Below are 23858 nucleotides of genomic sequence, written 5' to 3'. Positions count from 1 at the left end.
TGTTGGATACCTCCATGTTCCATGTTGCTGTTAGGAGTACAGCAGAAAACCAGACAGACTTGTTTACTACCCTTTCCCATCTCCAAGGGGAAGACAGACATTAAAGAAATAACTACTACATGCATGAAGAGTATTTTTAAAAACCAGAGTGGGGGGACAGACAAGGGATTCACATAACTGGAGGGTAGACTGGGAGTGCAGCAGGGTCAGGGGAACCCTCCCTGAGGAGGTCAGGGTCCAGCTGAGGTCCATAGGATAAAAAGGAGACAGTCTCTGAGGGGGTGAAAAAAGAAACATCATATACCAGTATGGAAGATAGCACAAGTCAGAGCATGCTATGTGGATAATAAATGGGATGTAGGTGTCCAGAGGAAAACGGAGGTTGGTCTGGCCATGCCTTGTCAGAATCCTGGGTTGATAGGAGAGGATTGAGAGCTTGGCAAAGGTCAGATTTGTTGTTTATATACCTCTTTCCTAGGAATTATTCCCTCACCTACTGTCATTAAAAAAAGGCACCCTCCCTGGTGCCTCAAAGGGTTAAGTCTCAGCACTATGGAGCTATCCACAACCACTGCAGCATGAGTTTGACCCCCTCAGCAAGGAGCTGACCCACCTGGCACAGACCTCTCCTGTCTGTCCACTGCTCCTCTCATCAGTGTATTTCAGTCAGTCTGTTCTGCTCTGTCCCCACTCTGTCTCTAGTGAATCCTTTCACCAACATTACCCCCACCTCTGGCGTACACCCCAGCTCCTGTATGCATAAATAAGTAAAACAAATCTTAAAGAGAGGACCTAAGTTATTTGTTACCTACCACATGGTGGCATTTCTCTTATCCTTGTGATATAAATATTATTTCTCAGATTAAAGCAAAAAGGGCTTGTGAATATTTAAGGCACTAAAGTTGACTGATCCTGACAGTAGAGGTAGGATTTGAGCAATTGCAAGTTCCACCACTTCTTAAAACCAAGGCTTGCTCCAACCTTAATCAAATGAAACCTGGAAAGTGAAATAAGAGCTTTGACAGTGAGGAGCGGGTGATTAGAGATGGCTAGGTGAGTGGATACCACCAGGCAAATGAGTGCACTGAAGAAAAGGAATTGAGGAAGTACTGGGGCTATGAGGGCACTGGGAGGCTTAAGGATGTCCCTGCGCCCCTGCAAAACTGCACCATGGTGAGCAGGTTGGAACCCTGCTCCAGCCACTACCCAGCCCAGCCCAGCCCAGTTAATCATTTCCTGACCTTCCTTCCTCTCCTCGCCCTGCGGACAGGATTGCCACATGAGCTTTCCCCCTTTCCTTGCTTGCTTCCTGGCCGTATTGCTCCTTCTCCAGGTTTTACGAGGAGCCCCAGTTTTGGGGCAATATTTGTAATGGCACAGGACGACCTCAAGGCCAAATCCCAGCGAGATCGTGGGTGAGAGCAGTGTAACACTTGCCCTAGCGGTCCCTTGAGACTTGCCCCCATGCTTTTTTAACCGCGGTGTCAAGAGAGTGGGGCGCAGATTAATTTACAGACTAGGTTTCCCCCTTGTTATAAAAAAAGGGGAGGCGGGGCCTGCGTAGGTGGGACGGTAACAGAAGGCAAACTGGTGCAAGGCTAAAACGAAGTATTGTATGTGAAGTGTGCGACTAGTTGACCGTAGTAGGCGTTTAACAATGTTAGATCCCTTTCCTTATTATCACCTCGTGCCTGGGACCTCGTCCTCAACAAACCCAGGTTAGCTCTCAAACTTCCAAGGGTGGTGAGGTACGAAAGTTCAATCTCATGCTCGTGGTAACGGGGATGGTGAGTCACAGTGACAGTGTTAAAACCCAAGTTCGTGGGCGCCCCCGCGGGTCCTGCCACGCAGCATCCGGTTGGCCGGCTAAGGCCACGTGTTCAAAACCTGGCACCGGGTTAGTGTCACACCTGCCGCAGGGGGCATTAGCACCGAATCAGGTCGTTTCTGAGAACTACCTAGTCTCGTAGGCCAACGGAGAGCCAAGTCCTTGCCCTCTCTAAACTTGTGCCTTTGTGTAAAGCGGGGGTTACAGTGTCTGCCCGAGTGGTTTTAATTTTCTTCTTCACACTTTCCTGTGTGGTCAGATTTTCTACCACGAAGTCACGGTATAGTCAGACCACGACGCACTACGCAGATCAGTTTTCTCAGCCTGCGAGCGCTCGCGGGGTCGCGGTAAAAGCAGTGAACCTGCACAGCGCGTCCGGGAGCTGCGCCCCACCCTTCCCCGGCGGAGGAAGCCGAGGCGGCTCCCCGCTGTAGACTTGGAAAAGTCACTTCCTAGCGAAGCCTGACTACGAGCCACCGCCTAGGGAGCTCTGAGGCTCCACCCCGTGGGAGGGGCTGGGGGCGGGACCTGCCACGGGGGCGGAGTCTGCTCAGGGGCGGGACGGGACCGGCTGGGGAAGACGGAAGCCCTCAGGTTGGGGGTTGCGGGAGAACCCGGATCCCGGAGTTTCACGTTCTCCGGAGCGGAGCTTCTGGAGACGGCGCGCGGGAAAACCCGGCTCCCGGAAGCCTCTGCTTTCTTTGACGCAAGGGCTCGGGACGCAGCCGCCGTCGGCCGAGCGCCCGGCGAACAGCTACCCCAGACGGAGTCTTGAGAATCCCTCCGTTCCCACCTCGCACTGTCCAGAAGCCTCGCTTCTCCTCGCCGTCCTCCTCGTGGCCATGGAATGTCCACACCTCAGCTCCAGCGTCTGCATAGCTCCGGACTCAGCCAAGTTCCCCAACGGCTCTCCGTCGTCCTGGTGCTGCAGCGGTGAGTGCGGCCCCGGGCGGCCCAGCCGTGCACCCGAGGCCCCGGCTCCACCGGGCCTGCCGTCTAGGAGCCGCGGGCGGCCGGCGCTCGAACTCCCGGAGGGGTGCGGGCGATTGGGGCCCGGGGACTGGGGAGGGGTACGCGGGGAGACGCGCGGGCGGGCGCCACGGCTGCTGCGGCGGCGGCTTCTTTGTTTCCCGCGGCCCGACGGCCCGGTCAGCGGAGGAGAGGCCCGCGAGGGGCGGGAGCCTGTGGGCCCACGAGCGCGTGGGGTAGCGGCGGGCGGGGACCCTGGCCCGCGCGGCTCGCGGTCCCGCCCCGCCCTGCGGTGCCGGGGGGCCGTGCTCGCCGGGGTCGCCGGGTGGGGGGCGACGGGACGGGTGTCCAGCCCAACTCGGCGCCCGCACGTGTAGCGGGGCCCGAGTTACGTCCCCTGCTCCACCGGACGGGAAAAGCGCCGCTCTCCAGCTTTGTGTGGGCCGAGGGGCCCCAGCCCGTCGCCGCGTTGCTCGGACGGGCTTCCTTTCACAGCCCTCAAGCTTCGGCTGCCGGATCCGCGCCGGGCTGGAGCCCCGAGCCCCGAGCCCCGAGAGGCGCCCGGGCGGCCCAGGTCGGAGTCTTTCGTCAGCCAGGGAGGGTGAAGTTTGAAAACAAGCTGCAGGCTAAAGAGCTTGGGAGACTGAGCCAGCAGCTAGCTGCTCTGGAGTGGCGGCTTGAGTTTGCCTTTCCTATCTTTCGGGTTGTCTGAAATTGCTTTGGGATTCCCGACTTAGAGTGCTGTGGAATGGTGGTTAGGTTTGTCGAATGCTTCTGCGTTACTTCGGCTTCGGAACTCCTGCCGGTACACCCTGGGAAGCCCCAGCGCTTTCTTATTGTCTGCTCTAGCTACTTAGGGTCGCACGGCCACACTGCTTTGATTACTTCCTGGTAGGGCCCTGCCGCCGCCGCTAGAGTCTTTGTTTATTAGCTCTGCGATGATCAACGGTAGCTTGGGTTGTAGCGTAACACTTGAATCGTGCGTTTCAGAGATTTTTAAGATTTGAAGAAATAAGGGAAGAGGGCGAAGGTACATTTTGGCTGTCTGACATTTCTAATGGTGGGCCGCAGCTGAGAACATACTTTAGAGAATGCCTTTACACTTTTGACAGGTTACTTAAATGGTGATTATGTCCTTGGAGAGCAACATAGGTAATGCCACAAAGAAAAATGTACTCTACGACAGCGAATAGAAGTAGCCACGGTTTCCTGGAACTCTCAGAGGTTTGCTGCTTTGCTTACCTTTGTAAACGATGATTTTTGTTTTCAGTGAAGCCTTTAAAGATGAACCGGTGAATTGGGTTTTATAGTACACTGTTGTAATCTTTTTATTAAATACAACAAATTTTATAAATTAGCTCTTACCTATGACTGTGGAAGAACAAAGTATATCAAATTCAGAGCTTTACAAATTGGTTGGAGGCTGTAGCGCTTTAACTGTGACTTAAATTTTTTTTTTTCCAAAAGAGATTTGGAAGGAAAAATCACCAAATACTAGGAAAAGCCTGCCTCATGGAGAAGGATGAAATTGCTCCTGTTCATCTTCAGTAAAACTTTCAGAATACCAAATGGAAGTTAGCACACTCAGGGCTTTTTCTAGGTAAAGTCACATCAAATTTTAAAATGGCCTCACTGGGCACATGCATCTAAAAAAGGAAGCGTTTCTATAAGTGGCAGATACTCTGTCTGAGTCAGTCACATATTGTGTTGAGTCAGTCTTGCCTTTTTCAGTCAGGGAGTCCTCTTGATTGTGGAAAAGAGACACAGAAAATTGAGTTACTCTTAAGTAACTTAAAATGGAGCATAACTAAGAGACTGATGCTAATAACAAGAACAAGCTAGCATGTCTGGCCTTAAGGGAGGGGTGATTTCTGTGCACGGAGCAGAATGGCATCTTTGCATCTTGAAAGTTTGCCGTTTACAGTGCTTTGCCAAGTTCTAGTCATGTGCTTGGATTTGTAGAACCAATAAAGCTAGTTCCCCAACTTTCTGTAGTTTTCCCCTTCTGTCCACATTCTGTGAATTGAACCCTTTCATGTGGGCGTCCATTTTAACCTGTTGGCATCCTTTCCTTGATATAATCAAGTGTTACTGTATTGAGCTGATTCTTGTTCTTGCCTGTCTGTTATTTCAGTGATTAAATGAGTAAATCTGTGAGTTCTTAACTAATATATCATGTGGGAGTGTTACGCATTCTGATATTTAATGGCGAACATTCTTGTTTTTTGTGGGGAGGAAGGAGGGAGGGGAGATATTAGGGACCCAACCAAACTGGTTGCCTCTGTGTTGAATAATATGGCAATTGGACATTGAATCTGATTACATTTTTATTAAGGGGTGAAAAAATCCCTGTTTTGGCATTGACACAATAAAAGTAATGCCCTTGCCTTGTTTTCTTTGGAGCTTTGCAATTATACCACAGTGAGAAAGCCTTACGCCAGCCAAGCACATTGCTAAAGACCAGCATCCTTGGCTCTGTTAACTAGCAATACATCCATTTTCTGTTAAAAAAAAAAAGTAATACTTCACATGTGATTCATAGGATGACAAGGTGATTTTTGTAAAAATACTGAGAAACTCCTATATACTGTTCAAGTGATAGGTGGCATTTATAGGTCAGAACTTCTCTGTAAAAACATTCTCAATACTTAAATATCTAAAGCCCCTTAAATAGGGTCTAGGACAGACTGGCTTTGTGCAGAATTATGCTTTATAAGGAGATATATTGCTCAACAGGATTAAGGGATGTAAAAAGAAGTAATTATACTTTAGAATTAAAGAGCTTTATATCTGTGGAAGGTCCTGTGTATTCCAGTTATATAATTGTATACTACAGCGGTTCTCAAACTTTTTGTTGTCGGGACCCCTCTACACTCTTAAAAATGAACCCCAAAGAACCTTTGTATGACATATCTGTTGATATTTTACTGTCCTAGAAATTAAAACATGTAGATACATATTAAATCATCTACAAATAATAGATTAGCTATTAACAAATAGTAGTTTACATAAAATATACTTTTCAAAACAAGTTTAGAGTGGTATTTTACATTCTTATAACTGTTGCCTAGTTCAATAGAAAACAGCTGGATTTCCATATCTGCTTTTGCATTCTGTCTCTTGAGATATAACACATAGGCTGTCTGTGGAAAACTCCATTTCATGCTTGAGAGAGAAGGAGGGTAAAAAATAAAAGTAACATCTTGATACTATTTTTGAAAATAGTTTGACCTTAAGTATCCCCTGTAAAGTTATTGGAAACCTTTGAGGGAACCAGGACCACACTTTGGGAACCCACTGGTTTGCAACAAAGTAACAATTACAAACACCTGCTCTTGACAATCTAGCTTTAAACTGTTAAGAGAAAGTTTCTTGTGCTTTCAAAAAATTCCACTCTAGTTGGAGAGAGGCAGGAAGCTAGCTGGTTAGAAGATAAATCCATGTTGAGATTTAAGGTAAATGTTGAAAATAGCAAGCTCCTAATAAGGTAAAAGGCTGGTTTATGTCTAATCTTTGCTAAAGGCATTCTAGTTTTAAGTGAAAAAAGTTTAAAATAAAAATTAGGACATTCTCTCCAGCTTCTTAATACGTGCACATACCAGATGTTATTTTCAGAAGCTGGAAGCTTGAATATTTCTTTATTTTTATGGTTAAAATTGTTGTTTGAACCAGTGGCAGAATGCAAGGGGAAAACAGAAATTGTTCAAAAATACACCTTAAACATAACTGTTTTAATAACAAAGGAAAGGCAAAGACCATACCTTTATAATTAGCCAGTTACATTTAGCATTAAGAATTTTTCCCTGATTAATTCTTCCAAGAGTTGAAAATGTCTCTTTAAATTTCTAATACACACTTGCTCTCACCTTACTCAGGAAAAGTAGCAGTTACATGTTCTGCAATTTTAGGTGGATATTGAAGACAGGCTTTTTTTTTTTTTTTTTTTTTTAATGATCCATTTAGTTGAATGTGGCACCGACTACTTGATTTCTTTGCCAGTAGTAATAAGTTTGTAGTATGTGATAGTTTGTGGTGATGGTGAGAAATCACCTCGAAAGAGTGCTGGTTTGTTTTGTCCTATTTCTCATCACTCATATCTAATGATTCTTGTTCATCACATAGGGTTAAAATTTCTAGGTAGGATCAGTTATTTTTTTCATCATTAGGTCACATGCACTAATTGCCTTTTAAAATAACAATCTAGGTGCCTAGCAAATAAGATTCTCAGTCAAGATTTGCTGAATGAATGAATGAACTTCTTTCTGTTTAGATTGTGACTGAAATGGTGTTTAAATTCATATTGAAAATAAATGCTCCTTCCCTACACCTCCTTTCTCCTTTTCCAAGTGATTTCTCCAGTCCTCACTCCCGGTATTTTGATTTGTAAAGTAAGCTGTCTGGATTGTGAGCAATGGTCATCTGCAGTGTTGTTACAGCAATGAATTTGTATTCTTTTCACATGTTATGTTTATAGAGGGGCAGGTGGGCATTTTAGTAGTTAATGTGATGGAGTAGCAGAAAATCAGTGGACAGATGATATGTTTTCCAAATTAATTCTGAAGATTAACATTTTCATTTTATGTATCTTTATAAAGAATCTTTTAAAATTTTGTAATGTTTGACTAAGGTATAATTGTTTTTCTAGACTTTCTGGTACTGTTCTTTTCCACCCCCACTTCTCAATCTTAAAGCAATTTTAACATTTTCCCAAAGTCTTTAAATAATTGGTAGTAGATGTGGAAAACCTGGAATGTAGACTGTGCTCCACATATTCCTTTCAAGAGGTTGCAGTCTAGGGAATGAGGCTGACATTCTGCTGTTGAGTTTTGAGACATTGATCAGATGTTATTTTCCCAAGTGGTATCCTTAGTAGTATACATGTACTTTCCAGCCTAGCAGAAGAAATGGTAAGGTTGAGAGGAGAATTTGAACTCTGTTTTGGTTTCCCATTATTAGTTTATTCTCAAAATAATTTCATCATTGTTTGCTTTTACAGAATTAGCTGTAGGCTCCTATAACATCCTACTTTTTCCCTCCTTGAAATTTATGCAATTGCCTTCATTACTGGAATATCATAGATTAATTTTGAATTATTCAAACTAGAAATAGAAATACATTTTTAGAGTGCTTGTAGCTCAGTAATCAGAAGAGCAGTTTGTAGCTCAATGAGTTACTTAAATTCCAGTTTTAAATTTTACTTGAGTTCCTTTTCCCTCGGGTAGTAAATTACATGTATGTTTTCCCCTAACTTGCTTTGCTTTTTTCTTTTTGAACTATTTTACATATTTTCCTTGTTTTTTAAGTCTTTTATTAAGCTGAGTGTCTGACTTACCTGCCTCCCTAATCTATGGATTTTGTGTTCAGCCTTGGCCTTGTAAGTTTATCAGTCTTTGAAATGGAAAAAAGGTACAGTTTAACTTATTTTAAGATTAACTTATTTTAAGATTTCATGTTTATTCACAGCTCCTTTAGGCCTGAGAGCAACTGCATTCCAAGTGTTTTAATAGCACTTTCCTGGACAGATGGCTTAGACGGAAGTAGTTTGATAGATTCTCTGCAGGGGCTAGTACTTTTTGGAGGGTGTATTTGTGATGAAGCTCACCTTAATTGACAGTTCAGAATGCTGAGAATAGCATTAAGGACAGTAACAGCTTGCTCATCTTACCTAGATTTGTCTTGTGCCAAAGACCTCTCAAGATGCTGTAAGATATGTTAAATTTTGAGAATGTAGGTAAGTGTAGGTATCTTTCATACAAATGAAATTTACCTAAAAATTATTTATTGCAATTGTCTCTTGAAATCTGTTGGGATAGCTGAATGAATTGTGGCTTCGAAACTTGTAAGTAGAGATCATCTATTAACTGGTGTGAGTCTGAAGATACTAGTATCTGTAGCAGTTCCAGATGTTTTCTCATCTATTAGTTTTCCTGAGTAGGAGGAGAGCTGAGAACATAAAGTAACTTCAAAGTAGCTTGCTAGCATTTAATCCTGACTAATTTAATTAACTACCCATCCTTGTAGTTTTTCCTGTTTTATAGATTGTGAAACTGAGACAAAGATTAAGAGAGTTGCTTAAGATGCTTGGGGGTATTAGAGATAGGCCAAAACTTAAACTCAAATGCCATTCAAACCATATTTTCAGCTTGCTGTTTAAAAAGTGGGTCTTTTTTTTGTCATCCAGTAACTTAATGCTTGATAATTTAAAGGATTTAAAGTGTTTGGAAAACTTGAAATAATTCCTTTGAAGATTTTTGGCGTGAAAATATGTTTTAAATTCCACATTTTGGAAATAATTTATTTTAAAATTCTGTGCTTGAGTGACTCTTCCTTCCCTTGTTTATTGACTAAAATGCAGGCAAGTTGGAACAAGGTTGGTATTACTATTAGAAGAAAACAGCTGTTTTTAAATGTCTTAACTTTGTTACAGTTCACATCTAATATTTTTGTAGGCTGAAATTCCTATTTCACATCTGATAAACTAACATAACTGAAAAAAAAAATGCAACAACTTTTTGTTTTTTGATGTGCTTGTTGTTCCCTTCCCATTTTTTTTATTTTGCTTCTTATTGAAGAGATTTTTCTTGGAGGTGGCTTGTGCGGTGAAGGAGATGGAATTCTTAAAAAGACACAGAATTTTGTTTTTGCCTTTGGTTAACTCGGGTTGTTTGAATCTTTGCTTTTTGGTACTCTATTTTGATGATTCCACTTAGTTATATTCTAAGATTTTCCAGTGGCATTTCTTGTAAGAGTTAATTATAATCTTTAGACTGCAAAGCTTAAAGCTGATTTCCCTCTTAAGGTGCACTCAAAAAAAAAAAAAAATAAATAAAGGAATTAAGTGTGGTGTTTCCATATGTATGAAATGCAGATGAGCTTAGAAAGGCAATTTCAGATTTTGGAAGCAAGTGTTGGAATTAAACTTTGACATTGGAAAGTAAAGCTTATAGTTGCCTAAATGTTTGTATTAGATAAATGTTTCATAATTTATACATGCTAGCTAATTAAATACTGTAAGGCCCCTTTGAGGAGGGAATTGAGGAGTTATCTTTAAGATGAAGCCATTTGTGTCTCTGAAAACATATAACAAATTAGATTTTATCTGGAGACTTTGTACCCTGCTCAGGGATTGTTTTCCATTTGCGTAAGTAGATGGTCTGATGTATTTTCTTTGTTCTAGCTGGATTTTAGACTGTCTTGTAGAAATCTGCTTATTTGTTTATCCTTGACCCACCCTGAAGTCTCTTAATTTTTATGGACTGTTCTTGTGCTGTCTTGTCATCAAAAATAACAGGCAAACGGTTAATGATTATATCCTGCAGATTTAGTTTAACTGATTATAGGACATGACACTCACGGTTTTAGCTTAAGTCTTTGTCCTTACTGCACACGCTCAGATATTCTTTTTTAAAGTAATAGATTATTGTCTTCTTTTTGAACATTTGTTGCAAAATATCAGAATGGTAATATTTTGGTGAATGTTTTTGAAGGTGGTGCTGAAGTTTGTGGGAAACTTTTTTTTTAGTAGGATGTTTTCCTGGGATAATTGATAGATAACATGTTACAGAAGTGTACCAATATCATGGATATTGAGGAATATGAACTATATAACTTAGAGGCTCAGAGCTGACACATTGAATGAATTTTTATTTTAGTGTCACACAGTAAAATATGTATTTTTTAATTTATTTTTTATTTATTTATGCATAGGTGAACTGAGGTGTAGGCCAGAAGTGTGGGGGGTGGGAGGGTTAAAGAGGATTCACCAAATACAGAGTGGGGAGCAGAACAGGTGGATATACTGAAGTACATTGCTCAGGGGAATAGTAGTTGAGACAGGAGAGGTCTCCTGTGCCATGTGGGAAAGCTTCCTGGCCAGGGAACAGATCCAACTGGTGCCAGTTTGCTTGATAGCACTGAAAGTTTAAACCCCTGTGCCACTAAGGAGGTCTCCACACAGTAAAATATCTTTTGACTTGAGATTTCCTCTAATTTTTATCTCATTTATTTTGAATGTTAATAGTGAAATGTGTTAATATTGGAGAGAGAACTCAAGCTTTACCTTATGTGTATGAAGTAGTTACCAGAGCTAAACATTCATCACATGTGAATTTAATTCTGAGAGCTTAACTGGATCAGTTTCATTTAGTTATTTCAGGTGTTTGTGTATTGTCTTTATAGACAAAAACTTTTTTTTACAAGATTTATTTATTTATGCATACAGAACTGGGGTGCAGGCCAGAGGTACAGGGGCGGTGAGAGGATTCACCAGAGACAGAGTGGGGAGCAGAACAGGCAGATTGATGAAGTACACTGATGAGGGGAGCAGCAGGTGGGTGGATCAGGAGAGGTCTGCTGTGCCACGTGGATCAACACCAGGGAAGGAAGATGGAGCTCGCATTGAAGGGGCTGTGACTAGCTTGCAGTACTGAGCTTTAACCCGATGTGCCAGCAGGGAGGGGCCTGTAGACAAATACTTCCTCAGGCTTTTAGAAAAATTCAAACTTTAGATTTTTGTTACATAATTGGTACAGATATCAGTGTTTGCAGGTATCTATTTTCTGAAATACTGGGTACAGTTATGTGCCTAATTTGTACTTTTTTCTTTCTGTTTCTTCACATATAATTCCATTGAGGTCCCCTCGTGGCACAGGAGTTAGTTACTCAATCTGTCAAGATGGCCAGCCAATGAGGCATGTGCTCAGTCACCAGCCAGAGAACTAACCCACAACATTGTAGCAGACCTCTCCTGTCTTGCCAACTGCTCCCCTCAGGAGTGTATTTCAGTAGCTCTACCGGTTCTGCTACCCACTCTGTCTCTGGTGAATCCTCTCACTGCTCACACATCTAGCCTATACCCCAGTTCTTGTATGCATAAATAAATAAAAATAAATCTTAAAAAATATTACCTTTTTAAAAAAAGATTTATTTATGCATACAGAACTAGGGTACAGGCCAGGGGTGCAGGGGTGGTGAAAGGATTCACCAGAGATAGAGTGGGGAGCAGAACAGGAGCAGTGGGTGGGTCAGGAGAAGTCTGCCCAGCCTTGTGGATCATCTCCCTCACACTGAAGTGGCTTTAGCTTCTTAATGCTGTGCTTTAATGGGCTGTACCACCAGGGAGGGCCCCATACACATTGATTTTAAAGGACTTAGAAGTTTCCTAGCACCATAGTTCATACAAGTGTGGGAATTTTTCCCATTTTGTGCTTAATATTAACCTTTATTATATAGCCACACCAATTAGGAAGAAAATTATATGATACAGATATTAAACCTATTCTTTCCTGAGTAGTCTTTTGTGTCAAGAGGTCCATAAGCCCCTCGGTTTATTTATAGGACTACCTTAAATATCTGCATATGAATTAATAGATATACTTGAATCTTTTCTTACATTGCATACACTTGCAGTTGTTTGAAAATAATAATTGTGTGGTGTTTATACTTGGAACTTGATTCATTTCTTTTGAAGACCTGACTGTTGTTAACCAGGGAATAATTTACTCAGGTTGTTGGTAGACCAATGAAATTGCATCAGATTTTAATATATTAAATGAACGGAAATATTGGATGTCACAGTTTTTTCAGTTTTTCTTAGGTGACTCATGGCTTTTGTGTTCATTCTCCATATAATTAGGTTTATGGGAAGTCACTTTTGAAACAACATAAAGTGTTAATTTGTCTGTATTTATGTGCATGTGGTTTTCCAAAAGCAAAAGTTGCCCATTTTGAGTCTGATTTAGTAATCAGTCCCTCTTGGTATTAGTAATTTTGAGCCTTTGTCCATGTCTTTTGCCTTCATTTGAAGGTAGGGGCACAGTTCCAATATTTGACTGAATACCAGTAAAGTAGATATAACATCATAGCTTTACTAGGTGTGTTTTTCATCAAAATAGTGCTGAGTTTGGAGGGAAAGAATAATGACAAATTGGTGTGGTGTATTATGGTTTTTGAGAATAAGTGGTTTCACATACATTGTTTCCATTTGTTGTAGAAATCAGATTTCAGAAATCCATTTCAAAAATAGAGTAAAATTTGAGCTGGTGAGGGTCCAGCCTTTCAGATTAGAATTTGCCTCTGGGTGGAGATTCAGCAGGACCAGATGCCCTCTCTTTTCTGGCTCTGTAGGTATCTGGATCCGTTAACATATAGATGACAAATTTTGGCGTGCTTTGAAATTGCATTTTTTAATAGAGGACACATACCATCAGGCCTGTAAATTAGCCTTGCAGACCAGTTGGTGTCTAGTGCCAAATGATAAAGTGATACTGTAATTTTGATGCTGTGTAATAGATTTGACATACCTTTTTTAAAATAAAAAGTAATTTGAACAATTTCCTGAATGTATATCACTGTTATATTAATTTACCTTTTTAAGACCCTTTCTTACCTTAAAGACTTAAGTTTTTGACATATATCCAGTTCACTCACAATAACAAAGGTATAACAGAAAAGCAATCCCCCTTCTCTCCATTCTCAGTGTTACTATCCACCAGACAACCATTTTAAGTTCTGCTTTTCTTTCTCTCACATATTTAACTTTACCTGCATATTTCTAAGTGATACACCTTTATTTCTTAATTTCCATTTTTAGGTATTGTCTCTTGTTCTCTTACTACTATAAATGTGTTTGTACCACCACCCCTCTGACTCTATTTCCAAACAAGATGGCATGTTTGGGTTAATTACAGGATTACTTTTTTTATTTTGCCCAACATTTTATTTTTCCATGAGTCAATAATTTCCTTTAAAAATTGTTTAGTGCAGCTTCTCCCAGATGTACCTATAAACTTGTCAAACGTCTATGAATATTATTTTCCAAGCACTTAGCCAGATATATAATCTCTTAGTCCTTTTATTTTCCCACTGAAGACCTAGAGAGCTAGAAGGCCTCTTCCCTTGCTTCCCTTTGGGCTAGTTTTTCTAGGCCCACTGGATAGTTTTCATCCTATGATTCTTTGCTGTTCTCTTATTCCTGAACTCTGTTTTTCTTTCTTGATTTATTAGACTGTTACTGGAGTACGTCATCTAGCTCCCTTTTAATAGGTCAAGAAACTTTGACCCCCTTGAAGTCGAGTGTTATTTTTGTTATTGTTTTTGTTTTGTAATCTCTTACTTGATTACTTGTCTGAGTAGAATATACTAGAAAAATTTTCTCTCAGAATTATGAAAAGTGATGTCTCTTTGAGTTTAGGATTCCAATGTTGCTATTGAGAAACTTAATCCCTTTCTGATTTCTATTCCTTTACATATATCCTTTTATTCTTTTTCTTGGAAGTTTTTAGTGTTTTTTCCCCCTTTGGTTCTGAAGTTTAAAAATGAAATATCTTGGCATGGATAGTTTTTCTTTTATTATTATTTCATTCATGGGACCTTTCTGCCTGTGCCTTTGCTAGCACATGCCTCCCATACTTAGATCTCCTGATTGTATTCTTTTCTATCTGTAACTGTTATTCATTGAATGCTTGATTTCCTGAATATAGCCTGTAGTTTTCTTACCTTTTTATTTATTTTCCTTTTGGTTCAAATTCTTGAGATATTGCCCTGACTTTCCCCCCTCACCCCCCTCTTTTGAATTTTGATCATCAAGTTTTTTTTACTATAATAGTTTATTTTTTACATCATTTTGTGCCTTTTCCCATCTCACTTGTAATCACCATGGGTTTCCCATCACCAATTCACCAGTGTGCCATCACCATAGTCACATGCACTCTTCCCCACCCCCCTGCATTTTTGATCCCATTCCCCATTCCACCCCTGTAAAATCTCTCTGGTATGTAGTTGTTCATTATTATTATTTTATCCCTGGTCCTTTATGCTCCTGCTACTAGTGAAGCCATCTGGTATTTTTCTCTTTCTTTCTGGCTTATTTCACTAAGCATGATCCCTTCCAGCTCCTTCCATGTTGCTGCAAAAGGCATGTGTTTATCTTTTTTGTTGATGACCACGTTTTTAATTTAAGAACTTTTACTGATTGCTTTTTCATATATCCTGTTGCAGAATATTCTCTTATTAATACAAGGTTTTATTGAGTTTGCTTTGAAATTTTCTGTCCCCCTTGTATTATTTCCTTCCTCTAAATTACTCTTAAAATTAGTCAGAGTAGAGGGTTTTTTTCCTCCTAACTTTTAATTTTATGTTTTTGGTTTATAACAGTGCTTATGTTTTAGAGGTATAGGTTAATACCTCTTCAAATGTGTATTTCCATACACACACACACACATTTCCACATCCACCACCAAAGCACCAGTAATTTATCACAGTCCCCTGTGCCCCCTGCTTCCCTCTATTCCTCCCCTTTATCTCCCTCTCCATCTGGTAGTGTTAATTCTTCAATCAGATTCCAAGGGTAAAAAAAAAAAAGTCCAAGTATTGTTTTTGTCTATTCCTTTGCTTTGTTTCTTTATAGTCCACATATGAATGAAGTCATCCAGTTAGAGATTTTCTTCAAAGATCTATTTTTGTCTCTTCAGATAGGATGAGGCACTGAAAAGTTCTGTAAGTGGGTAGGACTTGTGGGTAAGTGGGTAGGACTCAACATCATTCCAGGGGAAGCCACCTTCTCTTAAGATATATGTATGGAGAATTTTTTAACTACCACAAGTGGTTGCTGATAGCTTGATATCAGGGTATAGAAAGTTTCATGATTCAGTGGTTCCTTACAGTCCTTCAACCTGTTGTTTGTAATCCCATTCTTATCCTTACCATCCTCATGCCTAGTGTCCTTGAGCCTAGGCTCTTTGTGGGCCTGCATTCTGCTGTGCTAGCATTTAGTTTTAGCTTCCTTTGCACAAAGAAGATTGTTACTGTTCCTCAAACTTCTTACTGACTCCCAAAAACATTTTGAAATTTTTTGTCTGTTTTGGTTGACTCACATAGTATCTTCCCTTGTGGGTTTATATATCTATTATGTTTAATACCATTGTCATAGTAGGGTGTTAAGAGGGGGAGGAGATAAGTGAAAGTTGGTCTGTCATGTTTAATTTGGTGTCTTTTTTTTTTGGTTAAGATTTATTTATGTATACAGAACTGGGGTACAGGCCAGAGGTAGGGGCAGTGAGAGGATTTATTACAGGGCACCCCAGTGTGAACTGGCCTGCCTGTCTGTGGGGTCTCACCCGAGTGCCTAAAATTTAGTTGTACTGCAGACACACACAAAAGGGTCAATAATGGGTTTATTTACAAAAGGGGAAAGGAAAAGAAACAACCCAGGGAAAGAGAGAGAGAGAGATATAAGGTAACTAGAATATCTTACCTGCTAGGCTGACTTGGTAACAAACTGACAGCCCCCCCCCCCCCCCCCCCCCCCCCCCCCCCCCAGTCACGGAGTCCCAAGAGCCGATTCCCCAGTGAGAGAGACCTTTGGACAAAATGGCTCCCTATTTATCCCCCGAAGTCCCAGAATGCCTGCTTAGCTCTGCCTTTGGGACCTTGCAGTTCTCTTCTTGATACTGCTGGGAGTTGTAGTTTCCAGTCACTGCAGTAGGGGTGGAGTCCAGAAAACTCTGCATTGTTCCTTTAGGACATCCTTCCCCTTAACAGATTCACTAGAGACAGAGTGGGGAGCACAACAGGCAGATTGACAACATACACTGCTGAGGGGAGCAGAGGGTGAGACAGTAGTCGGCTGCACCATGTGGGTCACCTCTCTGGCCAGGCATCGAACTCGGAAGCGGCTGCCAGCTTTGTAGGGAGGCCCCAATTGGGTGTGTTTTAAAATACAGTATTTTAAATTCAGTTTTGTTCCGTCATAAATGGATCTTACAAGTTGTTTGGAAAGTGAAATCACTAAAACTGAAATTTGCATTACACTATTTGCGATGAACAGAGCAAAATATTGTTATTATCAGAGTCAGCAGAAAGCTGTCATAGATAAACCAAAGGGTTTGACTCTACTTGGGAAGACATACTTTGGATATGTAAAAGAAACATAGTTATCAGATTATTTGGATAACTGCAGTTAGTATGTTGTAACATTTATTGGATTAGTTTGTCATTCATCAGCCAAGAGACGTTAATGCCAGGTTTATAGGTTTCTTGGCTCTGCATATTGATGATTTACCTTTCCCTTGTATTTTTAGTTTTTAAAAAACATGTTTTTTTTTAAAAGAATTTATTTATGCATGCAATAGCTGGGGTGTAGACCAGAGGTGTGGGGACTAGGGATGGGGTAAGAGGATTCACCAGAGATAGTGGAGAGGAGAACAGACAGATAGACTGAAATACACTGCTGAGAGGAGCAGCAGATGGGTCAGGAGAGGACTGCTGTGCCATGTGGGTCAGTTCCCTGGTGGGGGACCGAACTCGTGCTGCAGTGGCTGCAACTTGACAGTGCTGAAACTTAATTCTTTGGAGTCACCAAGAAACATGTTCTTAATCAGAGGTAAAGAATAAAAAATTTTACATTTTTATTTTGGTATAATTTCACACTTAAACATTGCTAAGAATGGTAGAACTCCCATTTATTCTTTACCTACATTCACCAGTCACTAACATTTTATCTCCTTTGCTTTATCATTTATATATGTACTCTCTGTTTATAATTATCTCTCCCCTAGTTAATTTACAGACATAAATGCTCCTTATCCATAAATACTTTAGTGCCCTTTTCTCCCCCCACCCCAGAACAAGGGTTTTCTTTTCAGTAAGCACATGATATTGGTCAAAATCAGGATACTTAATGCTGATTAATAAGTACTATCTAACGCACATTCCATATTCAGATTTCTCCAGTTGTCCCCCATATTCAGATTTCTCCAGTTGTCCCGATAACAACTTGCACAGCTACTTTCCTTTTCTGTGTCCCAGCCACATGGTTGTCATAACTTTTTAGTTTCCTTTTAATCTGTAATAGTTCATATCTTGGGGTTTTTGAAGCTTCAAGACCAGTTACTTTATAGAATATACTTGATTTGAGTTTTTCTGATGTTTCTTCATCATTAAATTTTGTTTTGGTAGGAATACTACAGAAACAATACAGTGACGTTATGTCTTCTTAGGGCATCAGGTCAAGGCACATAATGTTGGTTTATCTCATTTTTGTTGATGTTAACTGATTTATTTTACTAAGATAATATTTGCTTGGTTAATGCACTGTAAAGTTATTGTTTTCCCCTTTGCTATTTGTAAGTTATTTGTGGAAGATACTTGGAGATTTTGCACGCATACATACAATTTCACATATATCTATTCTTTTTTTAAAAAAAGATTTATTTATTTATGCACACAGAACTGGGGTACAGGTGAGAGGTGCAGGAGTGATGAGAGGATTCACCAGAGACAAAGTGGGAAGCAGAACAGGCAGCTCAATGAAGTACACTGCTGAGGGGAGCAGTGGGCAGGTCAGGAGCAATCTGTCAGGCCATGTGGGTCACCTCCCGAACTGGGGATCCCACCATGGGGTAAAGCAGCTGCAGGTGAGCTTCATGGTGATTTGCTTTAACCAGCTGTGCTACCAGGGATGGCCCCACATATATCTATTCTTTTCCTGACTAAATTTCACCCAATAATTCAACATCCATGACGATTCTTGACTGAAAGCAGATATTACTCAGTTGGTTGTAAGATGTTGATTTGCTAACTCATATCCTTTTAAATATGTCAGTTGGTATTATATTAGGTAGCATGTCCCCCCACCCCCCGCAGAAACACTTGTTCTTATATGTATTATATTAATTAGCTTTGACTGAGATTTTTATTTTATGCTGTCATATTTTTTTATTGCTATTTATTTTGACCTGTGAATTGTCTTACTTGAGTATGGTGGGAGCCCCCTTAAGTCATAATGTTAACATGTGCCTATAGTTCATTGCACCATTTTTTTACTTTCTGGAATAGCAAGATGTGCTGAGTTTATGTTGTATTCAACTGCTCCAACTTGGAATAAGCCATTTTTCTAAGTAGTCCTCATTCCTTTTGATGGGATAATGTTTACAAACTAGTATCTCTTAGGTGAGACCTAAGAAATATAAATATGTCATATCGACATTGGTTTGCATGTGTACATATATGTATATGTATAACAATGTGTTCATATTGATACCTACAATTGCACTTCAACACAATAGAGCTAGTTATGCCCCATGTAATATTTGTAATGTCATTTACTATTATTATTTTTTAAAGATTTATTTATGCATACAAGAACTGGGGTATAGGCCAGAGGTGCAGGGAGGTGAGAGGCCCCAACAGAGACAGATTGGGAAGCATAATAGGCAGATTGACTGATATACACTGCTGAGGGGAACAGTGGGCAATATAGGAGAGGTCTGCTGCGCTATGTGGGTCAGCTCCTTGGCCAGGGATCCAACCCATGCTGCAGTGGCTGCCTGTATCATCACAGTGCTGAGATGATACAGCACTCCCTTGCACCACTGGGAGGCTCTGTATTGTCCCTCTTTAATAGTGAAAGTCGGTTCCCATTATCCTTAAAATGTGTATTTGTTTGCTCCATTCTATAATCAGAGTAGTTCCAGAAATGCTAACCTATATCACTGCAATAAAAACCCCTTATAAGTAGAATTCATTATTTGTTGGCACTTCTTTTTGTCTGTATACTGACAATATAGAAAATATTACTTTGCAATTATTTAAATACTTAGCTGGCAGGGGAAAGACCATGATCATGAAGGTGGTTTTTCCACGGTGAGTCTCACCCAGTGCACACTCCAGGATGTTTAACCACCCCTGTGATTTCCCCAATTGTGGGAAACTCAACCACATAACTTTGTGGTAGGGGGCCCTGCGTTTGTACTCTTCCCTGGTTAAAAAAAATTAAGTTGTTGCAGTGACTCTTTTTTTTGACAGGTTCATTCGTTTATGTTTGATTTTCATTTGACTGAATGATTGATTTCGTGGTAGGAGTATTTTATTTCACACCCCCAACAACTCCACTTCTGCTCAACCTGAACCTAAGACTATAGCAGCAGGAGGTGGTGACAGAGTCCATCTTTCCTGGTGCAGGTGGTCATCATGGAGGATGGAGGGATCCTTGTCTCACCTGCGCTTTCTTCCCTTACAAACTGAGAAAAGAGAGAACACGAGGTTAGGGCCCCCTGGGCTCAGTTTCTAGGCCAACAAAGAGGCTGTATAGGGGTTCCTGGTGTGAGGGCTACCCTCCATGGCTTGGCAGTGGGAATAAGGGCATCCAGTATCAGCTCACTGTCATCTGGGAGCTGACCGTGGGTCAGGTGAGAACCCTTTCTCCTTGCCATCATGCGTTAGAAGTCACTGGTGGTACGGCGTGCTCCTATTCCTCCGGGAAGGTGGGCCAGGGGATGTTCCTGTGGAAGCCCTTCTGCTTCACAGGCACTACATACAATACATTTAAAAGGTAGACCAGTGTATGAAACAAAACCATTGTTTACCTCATAATACATGGATATTTTTTACTTCATCCTTGCTGGTTTTGTTTTTTGAATATATTAACATGATTTCAAAGTTAAAACTATACAGAAAACTATAACAAGAGTCACTGTATGATCCTTCCACTCATTCCTTCCTACCCCTTGTAGACAACTAATTATTCTGACCTCCTGTGCCTCTTTTGTAAAAATATGTAGATATATGAGGGTTTTTTTGCCCCTCGAAACCCTTTCACAGGTTTGCATACTAAATATACTCTGTAGGACTTTGCTTTTTTCATTTAATAATATATTCTGCATGTCAGTCCATTTCATGGAGAGTTTCCTCTTTCATCTCTGTTATTATAATCATTATCATTATAACAGCTTTATAGTACTGCATTTGTGCATGTGTCCTCGTGAATTTAATCAGTCTTCTGTGTTTGGGCATTTGGGTTGTTTCCAGTATTTGCAGTTACAAATAGTGCTGCAGTTAATTGTCTTGTACAAATATATTTTTGCATTACTGGGTATCTTCAGGGAAGAGGAACAGTTTTAACTTTTTAATTGTGTGAACAGTAATATATATGTGATTTTATAATTCTTTAAGCCATTTGCTTGCTCCTATCTTCTTGTGTCCTGTTGTCTTACAAATGTATGCAAGATTGATGAAATGAAATACTTAATTGTAGTTAGTTTTCTGTCTGACAGACCTTGAAATCAGAAAACCAGAAGTGGCCTTGGGAACTTTTTTAAAGTCAAGTAATAGCTAATCTTACATTCTGGGTCTAGGTTCACTTCAAACAATTGATTGTTACTTGGATGTACTCATTAAAGCTGTTTTGCCACTTGAGTGCTTAGAACCGACTGTTTCTGGTACTTCTCTCTTTAAATTTAGTTCACATTGGGTTTCTTTGCACTGTATTGTTTGTTGACTGCTCCTTGGGGTTATAGAACAGCAGTGGGACAAGGTAGTCATGCGAATAGAAATAAAGAGGTTGGACATCTTTATTGGCCCTGAGCAATAATGGGGTATCATAAACTCAGATTCTCAGAGGAGTGGTGTCTCATATTCCCAGATGCTGCTGCTGGCCCTCTCAGGTTTTTGATGACTTCTAGTCTCTTTTCCAACAAGTGGAAATTGGATTAGAAGGGAGCCCACCTCCTGCATTGCTAAATAGCCATGTAAAAGGTTGGCTAGTGTAGTTTCCCATCTACCCTAGTAGATTACATATGTGCTAGAATTATGATTCCCCTTGGCCTGGGCATGGCTGGATCCTCCTAGCACATCATTTGTCGTTTTGAGAAGCCACTTTCGTTTTTTGCTTGTGACTTACAGATGCTATCAGTTTTGATGCATGCCTTGACATGGAGAAGGATGGGAAAGTAGTAGGAATACAGTCTCGAAGTTAGCCATTCAGAAACAAGAACATTGTCCTTTAAAGAGAATCAGGCAAAAAATGTAGGTAAATGGGAATTGAGTTATTTAGGGTAAAAGTTCAAACCTAAAGCCCATAAAATAAGATGATTACCATACCCTGTATCTGGTATGATTCTTGACCTATACCCTACATTTGGTATGATTACTTCTTGGCTAAAACAAACGTTATAAATTAAAATGCATTTTAAGTGATTTGTCTTATAACCTCATTGTATTAGATACTGGAATACAAACCAATTTACATTAAAAGAGTAGCCTCTTAAGGTCTTAATGTGAACTTTCAAATTTCCAGTCTTTGTGACACTGAAACTGTATTTGTAGTGAACTAAATGAAGTAGATATCAAGATTGTGAATCATGATTTAATCTTTCCAAATACCCCTGAGTTTGGTATGTTTCAGTATGGTTTTGACAAAGCTTCCATGCTTTACCTTATCTAAGTAGAATCTTAAGTCACCCATTGTCTTCTAACATGTATTTGCTTCCAGTATTTTTCATATTATATATACAAAATTTAATGATTCTGACACTAACATGTTTATAATTTTTGAAATAAGCTAACTAAAATTGAGTGTTTAATCTCACTCTTGGTACTTTGAACATAATTTTAAGGCAGATAAAGAGTTTCAGAGGGATTTTGCTGACTTTAATATAACTTTAGGTATTTGGAATTTTTCTGTGAAAAAGAATTTTCAGCTACAATTCCTTTGAATGCGTGCATACTAAGAGAAGGATACTGAAAATTAGTAGTTATGGTATATGTGCACATCTGTTAACTATATTCTATAGAATAACATCCCACATTATTCTTCCTAATTTATGTTTAAGGGAAAGTAACTGGTATTCACCTTATGTTTTCTGTTAGGCCCTTAGTTGTGTATTTTATATGGTTTATCTCATGAAATCCATACCATGATCATGTAAAGTAGGTTATCTTTGTTCATTTGTGCAGGTGGTCAGTCTGATGCTTAAAGTCATAGAATGAAAGAATGGTAAAGCTAGAATATAAACATAAAACTCTTGTTTCTGAAACTCACGTTTGCTTCATTACATCACATGACCTCTATCATGTTTATTTTGAGTCTGCAGAATAGGTTCGGTTTCTACGGGGGCAACCCAGTCCCTTTGGTATATTTTTCCATTAAAGGGGAGAATTCTTTGGCAGGGCTAGGGGTCAAGGACAGGTATAGGCCTCTGCCTACTTCAACTAAAATGATGTGGAGCAGAGTTCTGTTGCTTTGCCCCTCTCCCTTATCTCCTCCTCTGGACTGGTTATTGAACAACTTCTAAGAGAAAAGTATTTCTTCCTCAGAAATCATAGTATTCTCGTTAGGATGTGGACACTTGAATCCAGTTACAGGGGCTTGGGACCAGGCATTTGTAGTTGTGATAGGGGTGAAATCAGGCTGGCTGAAGAATATGTCAGAACTCTTAAGCATAAAGATAGAACTGGAAACAGATTGAGTAGGATGGTCTTACGTCATAATTAATTTAGATTTTCAGATCCAACTGTCAGTAAAATCTTGAGATTTCCCAGAATGCTTATTAAAGACTATAACCCAGAGGCAAAGGGATGAAGATTAAAGCTTTGTGGCTTTTAATGAAGAAAAAGGAATTTCTTCAAAGTGCCAAGGACACTTTGCTAAAGGATCTTGACCCAGAATTTGGGATTGTTATGGGAATTGTACTTTTGAGATTTTAAAAGTGTTTTTAAATCATAGGGCAGTGTTAGGATGACGTTTATGTTCAAGAAAGAATTAGTACTGTAGTTAATACTTCTTTAGGGTGTATTGAAAGTTGTCAGGGTGGTAGATCCAAACAGAAAATATTAAATTTTTTTTTCTTTTGAGATTTATATGAGATGATGGCAGGTAACTAAACTATGTTGTTCACCTTAAACTTACTCAGTAAAATCAGGTGGGGGAAGGAAAACAGAATTAGGTTGTCTTAGGTAGAAGTAGCACAATTTTGTTATTAAAATATTAATGGAATGTAGAAAGAGCCTGTCCCAAGTTTGCTGAAGGTTGAGGATAGATGGCTATGTGTTTACTTTCTTACTACCTTTATTATAGAGGGCATAGTAGAGACTTTAGATAGTTTTGATTCCTACTGGGTAGAACCTCTTGAAGATTCCCATCCTCACTTGTGCCAGGTATCATTGTCTGACATTCTGATGTATGATGAATGCTATATTACTGATCCCTGTCCTTGTACAAGTGGTATTCTGATTAATGTGTTGCTTCTTAAGACAAACCATCCTATATTTTAGTGATAGAAAATGA

The 23858-nt window shown here is 40.1% G+C and overlaps 1 protein-coding gene across 2 annotated transcripts in view; it reads left to right on the top strand.

The window, feature by feature from the left end:
* Window positions 1-2528: 2528 nt before the first annotated feature.
* Window positions 2529-23858, top strand: part of USP3 (ubiquitin specific peptidase 3) — a 102506-nt gene continuing 81176 nt past the window's right edge. The window contains exon 1 of one of the 2 annotated variants that reach the window (XM_004687697.2): window positions 2529-2761. In XM_004687697.2, coding sequence (XP_004687754.1) covers window positions 2671-2761 — 91 coding nt within the window. In that variant the 5' untranslated portion in view covers window positions 2529-2670. The remainder of the gene's footprint in view (window positions 2762-23858) is intronic. The other variant, XM_012728712.1, reaches the window with a different exon arrangement.

This window comes from Condylura cristata, unplaced genomic scaffold (assembly GCF_000260355.1).
Source record: "Condylura cristata isolate star-nosed mole 26May11 unplaced genomic scaffold, ConCri1.0 scaffold00023, whole genome shotgun sequence".
Lineage (NCBI taxonomy): Eukaryota > Metazoa > Chordata > Mammalia > Eulipotyphla > Talpidae > Condylura > Condylura cristata.
Note: the sequence above shows the minus strand (reverse complement) of the source record. Positions and strands in the feature narration are given on the sequence as shown.